General features: G+C 37.8%; 1 protein-coding gene across 1 annotated transcript in view; it reads right to left on the bottom strand.

Moving 5' to 3' along the window:
* Positions 1 to 1,280: 1,280 nt before the first annotated feature.
* The window catches only part of TMEM144 (transmembrane protein 144), a 33,049-nt gene continuing 21,271 nt past the window's right edge, over positions 1,281 to 13,058 (bottom strand). Inside the window, exons 8-11 of the mRNA XM_065878199.1 lie at positions 12,758 to 12,877; positions 10,678 to 10,775; positions 6,079 to 6,132; positions 1,281 to 1,364 (exon numbers count right to left, since the gene is read on the bottom strand). Coding sequence (XP_065734271.1) covers positions 1,281 to 1,364; positions 6,079 to 6,132; positions 10,678 to 10,775; positions 12,758 to 12,877 — 356 coding nt within the window. The remainder of the gene's footprint in view (positions 1,365 to 6,078; positions 6,133 to 10,677; positions 10,776 to 12,757; positions 12,878 to 13,058) is intronic.

Here is a 13,058-nt window from a genome sequence, read left to right as displayed (position 1 = left end):
CCTGTCCTAGCAGCAAAGTAAAGTGCTTCTAGGAGAGGGAGTGGGTGAAACTGACACAGCACTCTTCCAGGTTTTTTTTGTGTGTGTGGTACGCGGGCCTCTCACTGTTGTGGCCTCTCCCGTTGCGGAGCACAGGCTCCCGACGCGCGGCCTCAGCGGCCATGGCTCACGGGCCCAGCCGCTGCGCGGCACATGGGATCTTCCCGGACCGGGGCACGAACCCGCGTCCCCTGCATCGTCAGGCGAACTCTCAACCACTGCGCCACCAGGGAAGCCCTCTTCCAGGTTTTTTAATTCGACTATTTTGACAGTTTGGGAACCACGGTGATAAACATTGTACTAGCAGTTCCATTTCTGTTTTCTTAAAGAACACTATCATTTTCTGTGATTTTCTTTGACCTAGTGGAAACCGCCAGTTAAAACAGGAAGAAAACCACCGGTTACAAGAGGGATTTTAGAAAAGTATATTTCAGAAAAAAAAATTAAATTGTACATCTAAAGGGGTGTGTTGGTCCCTTAAAATTCTCACTCCGATAAGCTAGAATCTCACTTCACCAATTCTAGAATCTCCCCCCAATTTGGAGTAGTACATACATATGTGCATGTGTATTCATGTGTGTACTTGTTTATGTATGTATATGTGTTACACACATTCTCAACAGTGGAAGATTTTGTTCTCTGAGGATGGATTTTATCTGGAGATAATCAATAGGCACTTTGAGCTAAGTCAGGTGGGTGATGGAGAACTGGGCAACATTAATTTGAGGTTAAAATAAGTCTGGGCTAAAAATAATGAAATGGCCCTTTTCACATTCTGTTACCAACTCTGACATTTACTTTTTCTCGCAAAGGCCCCAGATATCTTTGGATTCTAATTCCACTATGTCTTCTTCCCACTCCTCCCCAAACATTTTTATGCCTTTCTTCACTAATGAGTTTCGTATGTTGGAAATTTGGACATGTACCAAGTTCTTTGTATACGAAATCCACACTGTTTTCTAGATTATGCACCAGTAAATACATATTGTCGTTAAAGCAGCATCCTTAGATGTAATGCTTCATAAATAGTTCATTAGAAGAATTTCTCATTTTTATGCTCGACTGAAAGTGTTTTCCTTCATTCTCACATTTGTGGGGGAAAAAAAATCATCATTTACCCTAATCCGGGATGGATGGAGATCCATTTGCTGTATGAACATGAACCTTGTTCTCAGCCCAGTCTCTGTGTCCAGGAGAGACGTGTTCTCAAGCACTGCTGCCATCTGCTGGCCTTGTGGTTGTCAGAGTTTAGAAAAAGCTGTGCATAAGGCTCCAGCCAAGATGATGCAAAATGCAAGTATCATCAGCAGGTAGTTTTGTCGACCCTAAGTAATAAAAATGAATAACTGTCATTAAGAAAACCTGAACCAAATATGCAAAAAGCACAGACTCTCAACATTGCTGTGGACCTTAGTAACCATCTGGTCTACCTCCTGTATGTTTTTTGCTACCCTTCTGCCTGATCTTCCTGACTCTCTGGAAACCCCGCAGATCCTCCATCATTTAACCATTCAGTAAACACATGTGCGCTCCCACCATGCATCCACACTTGCTGGGGTTAAAATGGTGAACAAAAACGTGCCCCTATTCATTACTCACATAATATGGGAGACAGGAATGAATCAAATCATTACAGAAAGGCATGTTAAAAGACAGAGAGGCTAAAAAGCAAACGCCCAGGGCTGTTTGTGTGTTACCAAGGAACCTTAAGGCGGGAGGTTTGAGGCTGAGTTGAGCTTCTAAGTATCAATGAACTGAATAGGGAAGGAGGGCAGCTGGGAGAGATCCTGGGTGGAAGGAATGTATGTGCAGAGTTCTGCTGCAAGAGTAACATTGTACTCGCCAGGGACTAAGAGAAGGTCCGAGAGGCTACAGCAGCGAGTTAGGTGGAGCTCGATGAGGTTGGAAGCTGTGGGCCTGAGCACACAGGCATCTTAGAGGCCATGCTCTATTTTTGGTTTTATTTTTCCAAGCAGTGGGAAAACATCGGAGGAATGGGCAGAGCTGGGTGTGGCGAAAAGATGGGATTTGCATTTTGTAAAGCCCACGCTTTTGCAGATGGTGAACAGATTGGAGGGAGCCAGAAGGGATGCAAGGGGACCAGTGAGAAGGTGATTGCAGTCCTCCTGGGCGGAAACGATGCAGTGAAGACGGAGAGACAGAGACCAGTCTAAAGGGCAAGGGAAAAACAGAGATGGAGTTTACTCGCCCAGCTATGTTGTCTTAAAGATGGAAGCACGGAGGACCACTTCCCACCGCAGCCAGTCCCTCTGTACCTTAACAAAGAAACACCGTCCTGTGCGCCATAGAAATATTGTATTTCTCATAAGTTCCATCTCTAGGGGTACGGATAGATCAATTCTAATCTCTCTTCCACAAGATAAACCCTCAAACATTGAAAAATAAATGTCTTTTATCCCTGAAGCATCTTTTTCCCTGGTCAATATTTTAGCTCCTTTGACTATCTTTCAAATGGAACGGTTTCAAGCTCCCGCACGGACCTGGATGTTTCCTTCTGAATGATTGCCAGGCTGTCTATATAGCTCTTTAAATATAGACCCAATACTCTGAGGCAAGTAATATAGGGTCTCAATTATACTGAGATCTCCTGGTAGTCAAATCATATGATACTATTACCAGCTTCTTTTTAAGATTAATGACAATATATAGTCAAAACTGTATATCCCCTTTTTTTTCATCTTGATAAACAGTTGGGTTAAAGTGGGTGATTTTGCGTCTGTTTGATGACCACAGTGGTCTTTGTAAGTTGGGTTGGGCTGGTTGAATTACCTGACTCACTGTCAGCACCAACCCTACCAGAAGTCATTCTAATTCAAGCTCTACAAGTGAAAGACAGCACAAATCCTTGCCAGGCACAGGGCAGCCTATTTACACACACACACACACACACACACACACACACACACACACTCCTGCATGAAGGCGTTAAGGGTCCCTGACATCTTTTTCTTAGTCTTAAAGATTGCAGCCTTTGCCTAGATGCCAGTATTGGTGCAGAGTGGGCGCTCAATAAATATTTGTTCAAAGAATCAATACACTCGGGCAATTTCCAAATGTGCTTTGTGAATTAGCCAATTGATGCAATCACTGAAATAAAAAACAATATATGGGGCCTCACTTATCAGCACTTTACCACCTAATTATGTGAACACTTCATGAGCGCTCTATTTTATTGTCTATGTAGACAGAAGAACAATGTCCTTAGGGGTAAAATTTTTTCCCTTTTAAGGTTAAGAATCTGTCCAAACTCCCTAGTATCCTAGATAAAAAGACTGATTATATTTGTTTTCCTTTGTCAAAGGTGAATGTTGACTCTTAGAAAAATCATGGTAACATTCCTTCCCGAAGCAAAGAAAAGTGTTTAACTTGGATTTCTGAGACAGCTACTAAAATGACAAATCATCTCATTCTTTATCTGGGCGTTGCTACGGACCTGTAAATTGCTGTGGTAACAATCCCCTGCATTGGGATTTCTGTGGACACACTGACTAAAATGTGTTGCTAAAAATATGATGTCTGTCTAGTTTACAATAGCTAAATATAAGATTCTAAAACAAACTTCCCAAGAAGAACAGATATCAGATATAAAAGAATGTCTCAAGGGCAAATCAGACAAACAGAGCACTGATGTCATTAAAATGAAATAAAGTCGTTAAACTCTTTCACTCAAAAAGTGCTTGGATCTCCCATTAAGTCCTTATCGCTCCAGGTTGTAGACTTTTAAATACGTGTCTTTGAGGACTGCTTCAAGACATAGCTGATAGGACCTATGAGTCATAAAGGTAAACGTGTTGGTTTTGTTTTCCTCTATGGTTTTATCTTCTTTTTAAGAAAAATAATTTTAAAAATTCAGATAGGATTATGGTATCACTGTCTAGTTGATAACTCTTTGTTAAACTCGTTGGCATGGGAAGTATTTAAAACTTTCCTTTAAAGGTGCTGTCAAGAGGCAACTCAGTATCTGCATTGAACAAGTATCGCTGGACACACCTTAAGTTCTGTTTGTAGACAGATTTGTAAGGCTTTTTAAACTAGAGTTAAAAGGTTAGCAAAACTTGCTGTGCTTTCAGCTTTGCCCTCTCTCTATTTTTACTTACATACTTGGCCAAACTTTTGCACTCACTCTAAATCTGCAGATCAAACACACTGGGATTTTATCTGAATTACACTGAATGTAATTGGAGGTGCTGCCTAAACCATAGTGAGCTGTTCCATCAGGGATATATGAGTCTCCTATTTGTTCTGATAGTCTTTTATGTTTTGTAGTAAACTTCTGCAGTAAAGGAAAAGATTTTATAAATCTAGCACATTTCTTGTTAATTATTTTATTTTTATAATTTTTTGTAGGTATTAATAGCATTTATTTTCCTCTTTTTAATTGGTTCTTGGTGACATATTGGAAAGCTATTGATTTAATATTTATCCTATATTTCAGTGCCTTAGTAAATGATCTTATTGGGTCTCAAGATTTTCGGCTGATACTCTTAAATTTTTAAAGAAGAGAATGTTATATGCAACTGACAATTTTCTCTCCTATATCTAGTCCTCTTATTTCTTAATTTTATCTTATCACACTGGCTAGGATCTCCAGAAAATACTGAATAATAGCAACGATGGAAAATCTATGACTTCCAACTTACAGAGAACTCTTTTTTTTTCAGTTCTATTGAGATAGAGTTGACAGAGAACTCTTATGTTTCACCTTAGTTACATATTTGCTATTGTTTTTTGATAGACATCTTGTATCAACTAAAGCTTCTTCCTATTTGTAAGAGGTTTCTACTATTGTAAGAGGTTGTTTTCTTAATTAAAAACTGGTTTTTAATTTTAGTAAGTACCTTTTGAATATATATTGTCACAGAGCTTCTTTCTGCTTATGTAATAGTATAATAAATTACATTAATTAATTTGCATATTATGAGCCATCCTCGCATTCTTGAATTAAACCCTTGGTCATGTTTTATCATTTTTAAAAGTTCCTCCTCTATTTGGCCTGAGCTGTCTTTTTAAGAGGTGTCTTTAAAAAACATTTCTTTGAATGTGCTTAGTGTCTTTTTAGAGGACTCTGAAGAATTAACACAAGGCCCAATGGTTAGGGATTCTCTCTCTCAAGGGAGTTCTTGTATCTAGGGAAGAAGATTTAAAATTCAGTATCATTATTACTGTGGTAGTGACTAAAATAATTTTTAAACGCTTCATAATAAATCTATTCTTAGTTTGTGCTTATTTATATCTATAGTTGTAAATAAGCTATGGTTACTTACTTGTTCTTTTCTAAGACTTCAGAGTGTTATGGTGGATAACACCCAATTCTATAGAAATCATTATCCTTCACGAGGCAGATGAAATGTTTGCAAAGAGATTTACAGCATGCCTTAGGCATAGAATTACTTTCTGTGGAAAGCAACCCTAACTAAAATAAGTAAGAAACATGTGCACAAAAGTAACTTATGGGTCTATAAATGTTTTAAATTGTCTTGTAAAGCCCGTGCACAGCAGCAAAGACCCAGCACAGCCAAAAAAAAAAAAAAATGTCAGCACCATTTACACTCAAGAGGGAAGAGGTAGTTGTCACCTGTTACCACACTGTTTTCCTGTAAAGCTTGTGGTTGGATATGGAAGACCTTGGGAGGCATGAGAGCCAACAGAAAATCTATTCCCAAATTCCATTTGCCTCAGGGATATTTTAATCTTTGGGATAAAAAATATTTCATCTTGTTTATCTACCATATTTTACAATAGATAAAATTTCCCCTCGATCATATTTTATTGGATTATTTAACCAAAATCTCTTACAGGAAAATAAAGTCAACTAAAGCATTTTTCCCTGAAGTTGGGGTGGAGAAAAACATGTTCATAATAATTGTCACATCATTAATATTTTCTTTCCTAGTTAGAGATGATAGCACTTTGAACATCTGACCTGTCAAATTCATTCATGTTGCATGCAATTTTCAGAAAATAACACATAGTATTAAATACCCTTCTCAACTGGACCTGCACCTTTTGTGTACATACCTGTATTTCCTTAAACATGAAGACACCCCACATTGCAGCTATAAATCCCGGACCCTTAAAAAAAAACAAGAACTTTATTTAAATTGGTTATTTTTCTGTGACTGTCCTCTACACAAATACAGTAAGGTGGAGAGCTGATCTGACACTTTCTTCAAATAAACTTCTATTGTAAAAATATAACAATATTGTCGGGAAAAACTATTCATAATCTCAATCTGAGCTCACCATTGAGTTAAACTAAGTAGCGTTAGGTGAAAAAGTTTTTCTCTATGGAAAAAAGTTTTTCTCTTTTTTTTCTCTATGGTTTTCATTTTTATTATTTTGATGATGCTATAATATTTTATGCCATACAATGTGTTTCTTTAATGTGATTTATAATAAAATATTTTAATAAGCAAATAGTTTATTTTTTCTAGTGAACTACTTCCTTAGGATTCTAGAAATGGGCTTAAGAGGAAAGCGTGTATGAATAAACTTATTACTTCCTTTGGCATTAGATAATATCATAACTAAAGAAATTTTAGTGTGTTCTTTTGGACCTGAAAAATAATGTGCATATGGGAGCAGCATGTACTTTAAGGTTCTCTTTGGCTGATATTACTGCACAGTAATCAGCTATGTCTCACATTATGCTCTAGTGAATGCTACAGATAGTATTATGGGAAGATGGGAAAACCATGTAAGGAAAAATAAACAACAGGTTAGTGAGCAGGAGACAAAGACAGGAATGAGATAATATAGCACAAAAGAGAAGAAATGAGATGGAAAAAGGAAGAGTCTGAAAAGTGAAATAGCTGAAAACTTGAAGCTATTAAAGTTTATTAATTTTTTTCACTGAGAAAGGAAAACATTGGAATTTAGATTAATTGCAGTCTTTGTGTAGAAGGTGTGCTGTATCAGCATTTGGACGATTCCTTTTCAAACCCTGCACACACTCTGGAAGAGTTTCAAATAAACAATCCCAGCCTGTTTTCCCCTCCACCACTCCAACTGTCTACATGACTGGTTCAGCAAAGCTGGACTCCACTCCTGGCTGGTGAGCAAAGCAATAGGAACACACTACTCTCTGTTTATTGGGATCTGGAAAAGTCAAGATCAAAAGAACCAGAGAAATAGGTCAAAGGAACTGTCTTCTACCAATGACGTATGGTCCTAAGCCTCAAAATCCAAACTGAACAAGAAACACCTGGGCCCTTTAGCAGGTTCATAGTGACCTGGGGCAGGATGGGAGGAAATTATAGAATAGGGTGTAAATATTAATGCTATCATGACAATCACTCAAGAATTTTATCCTCTTTAATCCCTTCAGAGTACGTGGGAGAAGACAGTACCAAGAGGTACCACTGACCTCTGAAGCTTTCTGGCTGATGACTTCCTAAATATGAGTTTAGACGTGGCCTCAGAGTTATTGGAAGGAGCACTGTGGTTGCTGGAAGCCGTGCTTTGCTAGATGTAACCCAAGCAGAAGTCTAAGTGTGCGCGGACCCTGGTTTGGCAAAGGACAGTCAACGGAGAAGGGCATCTTAAATAAGAGTCACAGCTGTCCTGGCACTGGGATTGCGTAGTTTTCTACTGTAAACGAGTACAAATTACACATTTATAAATCAGCCTTGGAAAAGAACGTGAGCTTGAGCCATCTGGAGAGGCTCCACCTTCCTGAGAAGCTGATTCGGCCGTTCAATTCCTTGAGGAAGACCGGGACCACAGGTACCCAGCCCGCTGTCCTGCTACGTGGGCTGTTCTCCTTTCTTTCTCTTTTCCTTTTCTTTTTTTCTTTTTAATTGAATATTTGCCAATAAACAATGTAGATGCTGCTTTCAAGGAACTCTCAGTCTAGTCACCGATGGGTCCTAAGAATGGAAATACATGTCCTAGGGTAAAAGGGTATGCTGCTGGGATTTGAAAAATGTACTCTTGATGAAACAAGACTGACCATATTCATAATTGTTAAAGCTGGGTGATGGGTGTCTTTGAAATTTTCCAGCAAAAAAAGTTAAAATTAAAACCAATCTAGCTCTACCATGAAAATAAAATAAAGAAGAAGGTAAGATCCTGAAGGGCAGGGCCGAATCTTTTCTGCATCCAGACAAGGCTGTCTTTGAACTAATGACAGTGAAATCAAGCAAGAGCCCAGTAGCAATAAAGACCTAGGCCCTCACCTCCCAGAAATACCTGTCCCTCCTGGAAACACTCCTCAGGGGCCAGAGGAAGCCACACTTGGCGGGTGAGACGCCTGCTTTCATCACAGTGTTTGAGGATCATGCTTCTGACGCGGGAGTCTCCAAATGCCACAGTGACCACTTCCACCGGCCCTTTGCCTACACCCCAGCTGCCTCAGCCATTTATTTCCACTGAATCGGGCTTTAATGTCTTGTGTGAAGTCTTTACCATAACTTAAAACAAGAAACAGTAGGAGGAAAACCATATCTCTATCTACTATAAAATTTTTGTGAAGAATATTATTTATTATTGTTCCACGTCCCCTGTATAAGGCCCCATAGGATAAATTCTATTAAGAATTTAGTGTTTAAAAAACAAAAACAAAAAAAAATTAGTGTTAGAAAATAACTGGTCTTTTCTGAGGAAATAATGTTCCCAGTTAAGAAGAATTAGTTATCACATTGTCTCACCCCCTTTTGCAAGCAAAAGTAAAACAGTGTTTAATCACATAACTATTTACTCTCTGTGTTATTTGCTTACTTTCTCACTTGTATCATATTTTCCATTTTCCATTTGTATTTCTGTTTGTCTTGTGTGGCTTAATTCTATCTGTGTATTTTATACAAAAAGTTGCTTAAATTTGATGTGATTAATGACTGCATCTATTTTAATGTGTCATTCCTCCTTATGTAGTGGGATATGACTGTCAAATAACATTTGCATCCCTAGTTGAGGTGCATATCATACTGTATACTTTGATCTACAAATTTACTTTTAAGCATTTCACTGGTAAGTGATATATCCCATTTCCCATTACATTTTCCTGTTATATGGTCACTTCTAGCATTAAATATCTTTGAAATAATGAGAAACAAACCCTTTCTGTGAAAAAAGCTGGGTCTTATGCCATTCCAATGATGAGGACTTAAACTTAAAAATATCCCTTATAAGGCTTCCCTGGTGGCGCAGTGGTTGAGAGTCCGCCTGCCAATGCAGGGGACACGGGTTCGTGACCTGATCTGGGAGGATCCCACATGCCGTGGAGTGGCTGGGCCCGTGAGCCATGGCCGCTGAGCCTGCACGTCCGGAGCCTCTCCCACAATGGGAGAGGCCACAACAGTGAGAGGCCCGCATACCGCAAAAAAAAAAAAAAAAAAAAAAAAAAAAATATATATATATATATATATATATATATATATATTCCTTATAACTTGCTCAATTTTGATAACATTTTCCCTTAATAGAAATTAAGAATGTCAAAATGTGAGCCCTTTAAATTTAAAAAATCCTAACCTATTAAAATAGTTCACTTTAGTGTACCACTAAATTCAAATAAAAAATAAAGCCAACAGTTTTATGAACACAGAACTGTCAAAATATGCTGTTTGAAACCCAGAATTTAAATTAAAATTTAAGGATGTTTCAAACTTTTATGGAATTGTATTTTAGACCAGACGATGTGTTTGAAAATATCAGTTTTGTAGGCTTGCACAGGTGTGCTGCTAAAATGTTTTAGGCAAATTTTGTTTATGATGATGACTTAGGAAGCAGGGAGGCAGGTAAACAACTTAACAACCTAAGATACTAGAGTAGAAATAAGAGCTCAATGTTAAAGCAATTAATTAGTGTGTGTGTGTGTGTGTGTGTGTGTCTTGGTCCTAGTACCATAAGGAACCTGAAACATTCTAAATTGGATTCTATACTAAAGGCAAAATGTAGTCCTGCATGCAAGAAACTCTCTCCTGAGAAGCCCTGAGATGTCCACGTAGCCATGTTCTTTCAGACGACTCTGTCAGCTACTGCCTCAATTTTCTCATCTTCAAAATGGGCACAAGCCTGACAATACCTGTCCTGCCTATGTCAAAAGAAACATTTTTGTTTTTCTGTTACCTATGCGCTACATGATTGGCACCTAAAAACATCAGATGAAGCAAACTGCGTTACGAATGCATGATAAATGCCACCATCCAGAGACAATACTTTGCTTCAGCACTTTCTGAAAGCCTTCCTTAAAATATTGACAAGCCCTATGAACAGGGGCCGAAATACTTTCTGTCTCACAAGGCTGTCATGAGATTCAAGTGTGATAATACACACAAAAGCAGTTTTTACATCTATAAACTGTTATATAGAGATGAATATTGTTATCAATAGCAAATTACAATGTATCCCAAACGAAATTAGGTAAAACGACCAAACAAAAACTGCAAGGTTATCAAAGATTAACAAACCTGCTAAAATGAGGTTAGCAATATTCCCTTAGAGATCAAGGACGTGAGATTAGAGGGTATCAGTTTATCTACATGAATCTGTTATACTAATTATACTCCTGAAAAATTAAACTCCATGACAGGCTTCAGTGATTCACTAAGAATGCTTGAGAAAAATTAGATTTACGTTTGAAAAACAAAAATTTGGAAAAGCAGTTCAGCTACTTACAGCAGTGATGATTGGAAAACTGACCACAGCGCTGAGGGAGTGGTTCGCTATGAACCAACAGCAGGTAGCAATGGCCCAGAGTATTCCAGACAGGAATCCTGAAACACACACACACCACACGTTTACCAACCACCTCCCCTCCTGAAAAATCCACACTCCAGGTAGAGCGGGAATGTTAAAGTGCCCAGATCAACACACTCCTATCAACACTGACGGCCAACATGGGTTTTTTAGCCGTGTTTTAGGACCATTTTGGAAACCAAATGATTTCTCTTTTCTTGACTGCTGTGGGTGTAAAGATCACCTTTTACCTTATTGACATGAAATCAAGTACCCAAAATAGTAGTTGAGGTAAAGATTGGATAGTGGAGGGGGACCCAGGGAAGATACTGGGTCTGAACATATTCTGCAAACACCATTTACTCTAAACCATGACCATAAAAATCTGTGAAACTCAGAATGATGCTTAGCTAAGGGGAAAAAGACTCCTAGAATTTGAATAAAAATATCAGCTAAAAGTTTTGATACTTTAGCTAGGCATTCAGTAAATATTCTACCATTTTCTAAAACGGTATAGTGGTACAGTGGCACACTTTGTCTTCAATGAATTAGGCACTCAAAGTGAATCTCTGACATATGCTTTATTTTGTTCTTTAAAAGACTTTACTTGTGGACCTATATTCCAGATTGAATTATAGTAAACTTTTAAATAAGTGAGAAATTATAATTTCTCATTATATTTATAACACATATAATTTCTCATTTTATATATATGTGTGTGTGTATGTATATATATGCACACACACAGATATATTACCATCAGTGCCTCGTGGATTAAATTCAAAAGCATGTACATTTAACATGCCATTTTTAAGCTCAAAAATAATTTCTCCTAACTTTTTGGAGAAAATGTTTTCCCTAGTGACAATATAAAAAAATATGTGAAATTCAAGATGATACTTAGCTAAGGGGGGAAAAAAAACCTCCTGGAATTTGAATAAAAATAGCAGCTAAAATTTTCAGGATACTTTAGCTAGACATTCAGTAAATATTCTACCATTTTCTATAATGGTATAGCGGTACAGTGGCACACTTTGGCTTAACTGAATCAGGCACTCAAAGTGAATCTCGGACATATGCTTTATGTTGTTCTTTAAAAAATTTTACTTGTGGATCTATATTCCATATCGAATTATAGCAAACTCTTAAATAAGTGAGAAATTATAACTTTTTATTATATATACACTTTTTTTTTAAACCAATGCCTAACTGATTAAATCCAAAAGCATGTGTATTTAACATAACTTTTTTAAAGTTTAAAATAATTTGCCCTAAACTTTTGGAGAAAATGTTTATTTTCCCAAGTGACTGGAGATTCGTATTTGTTGACACTTTAAAAATATATACAGGACTTCCCTGGTGGTGCAGTGGTTAAGAATTCGCCTGCCAATGCAGGGGACATGGGTTAAATCCCTGGTCCAGGAAGATCCCACAAGCTGTGGAGCAACTAAGCCTGTACGCCACAACTACTGAAGCCCATGTGCCTAGAACCTGTGCTCTGCAACAAGAGAAGTCACCAAAATGAGAAGCCCATGCACCTCAACGAAGAGTAGCCCCCGATCACTGCAAATAGAGAGAGCCCGAGGGCAGCATCAAAGTCCCAACACAGCCATAAATAAATAAATAGATAGATAGATAGATAGATAAAAATATAGAGAGAGCCCCAGGACTCTGACTTTTAATATACATCCTTAGTTGGTGAAGAAGAAATACTAAAGTCTGATCCTCAATACACAAGATGTTTCGGCACAGGAAACAATCTTAGATTCATTGTTCAAGTTCTAGGTTCTGTAATAATGACTTGGCATTTCAAACCCAGTTTCACGGTTTTTAAATCCTTCATATTTGGTGGTGAACTGGGCCAAAGTCACTGAGGGAATGAACACATATGCACAAAGACACACAAAAACGGACACACACAGAGAATGGCTTGGTTTCCAGAAGACGATTATTCAAGCTAAATGAATAGGGCATGATACTTTCACAGAGTAAGAAGAGTTTCTGTCGTTAATATTCTTACCTGGCAAGACTGCTTTGGGATATAGTTTAGGATTATTTTTCATGGCTATACAGTAGGCCAGAAAGTAGACTGTACTTGCAAGGAAGATGCCACTGAAGTGTGCAAAAACGTAGTCTAAATCTGGAAATACAGGTTAGAAAACTCTCAAGCGTATCAGTTTAGTCACTTCAAATACATCTAGAGTCCTAAGAATAAAACAAACTCACTCAAATCAACCTTAAATGTAAAGGAAGCATTAATTCTATTTTATCATCTACATGTTATTTATATAGAATTTTAATTAACATATTTAAAATAGTAA

This window comes from Phocoena phocoena, chromosome 5 (assembly GCF_963924675.1).
Source record: "Phocoena phocoena chromosome 5, mPhoPho1.1, whole genome shotgun sequence".
NCBI classification, from domain to species: Eukaryota; Metazoa; Chordata; class Mammalia; order Artiodactyla; family Phocoenidae; genus Phocoena; species Phocoena phocoena.
This window is presented reverse-complemented; position numbering and strand designations above follow the sequence as displayed.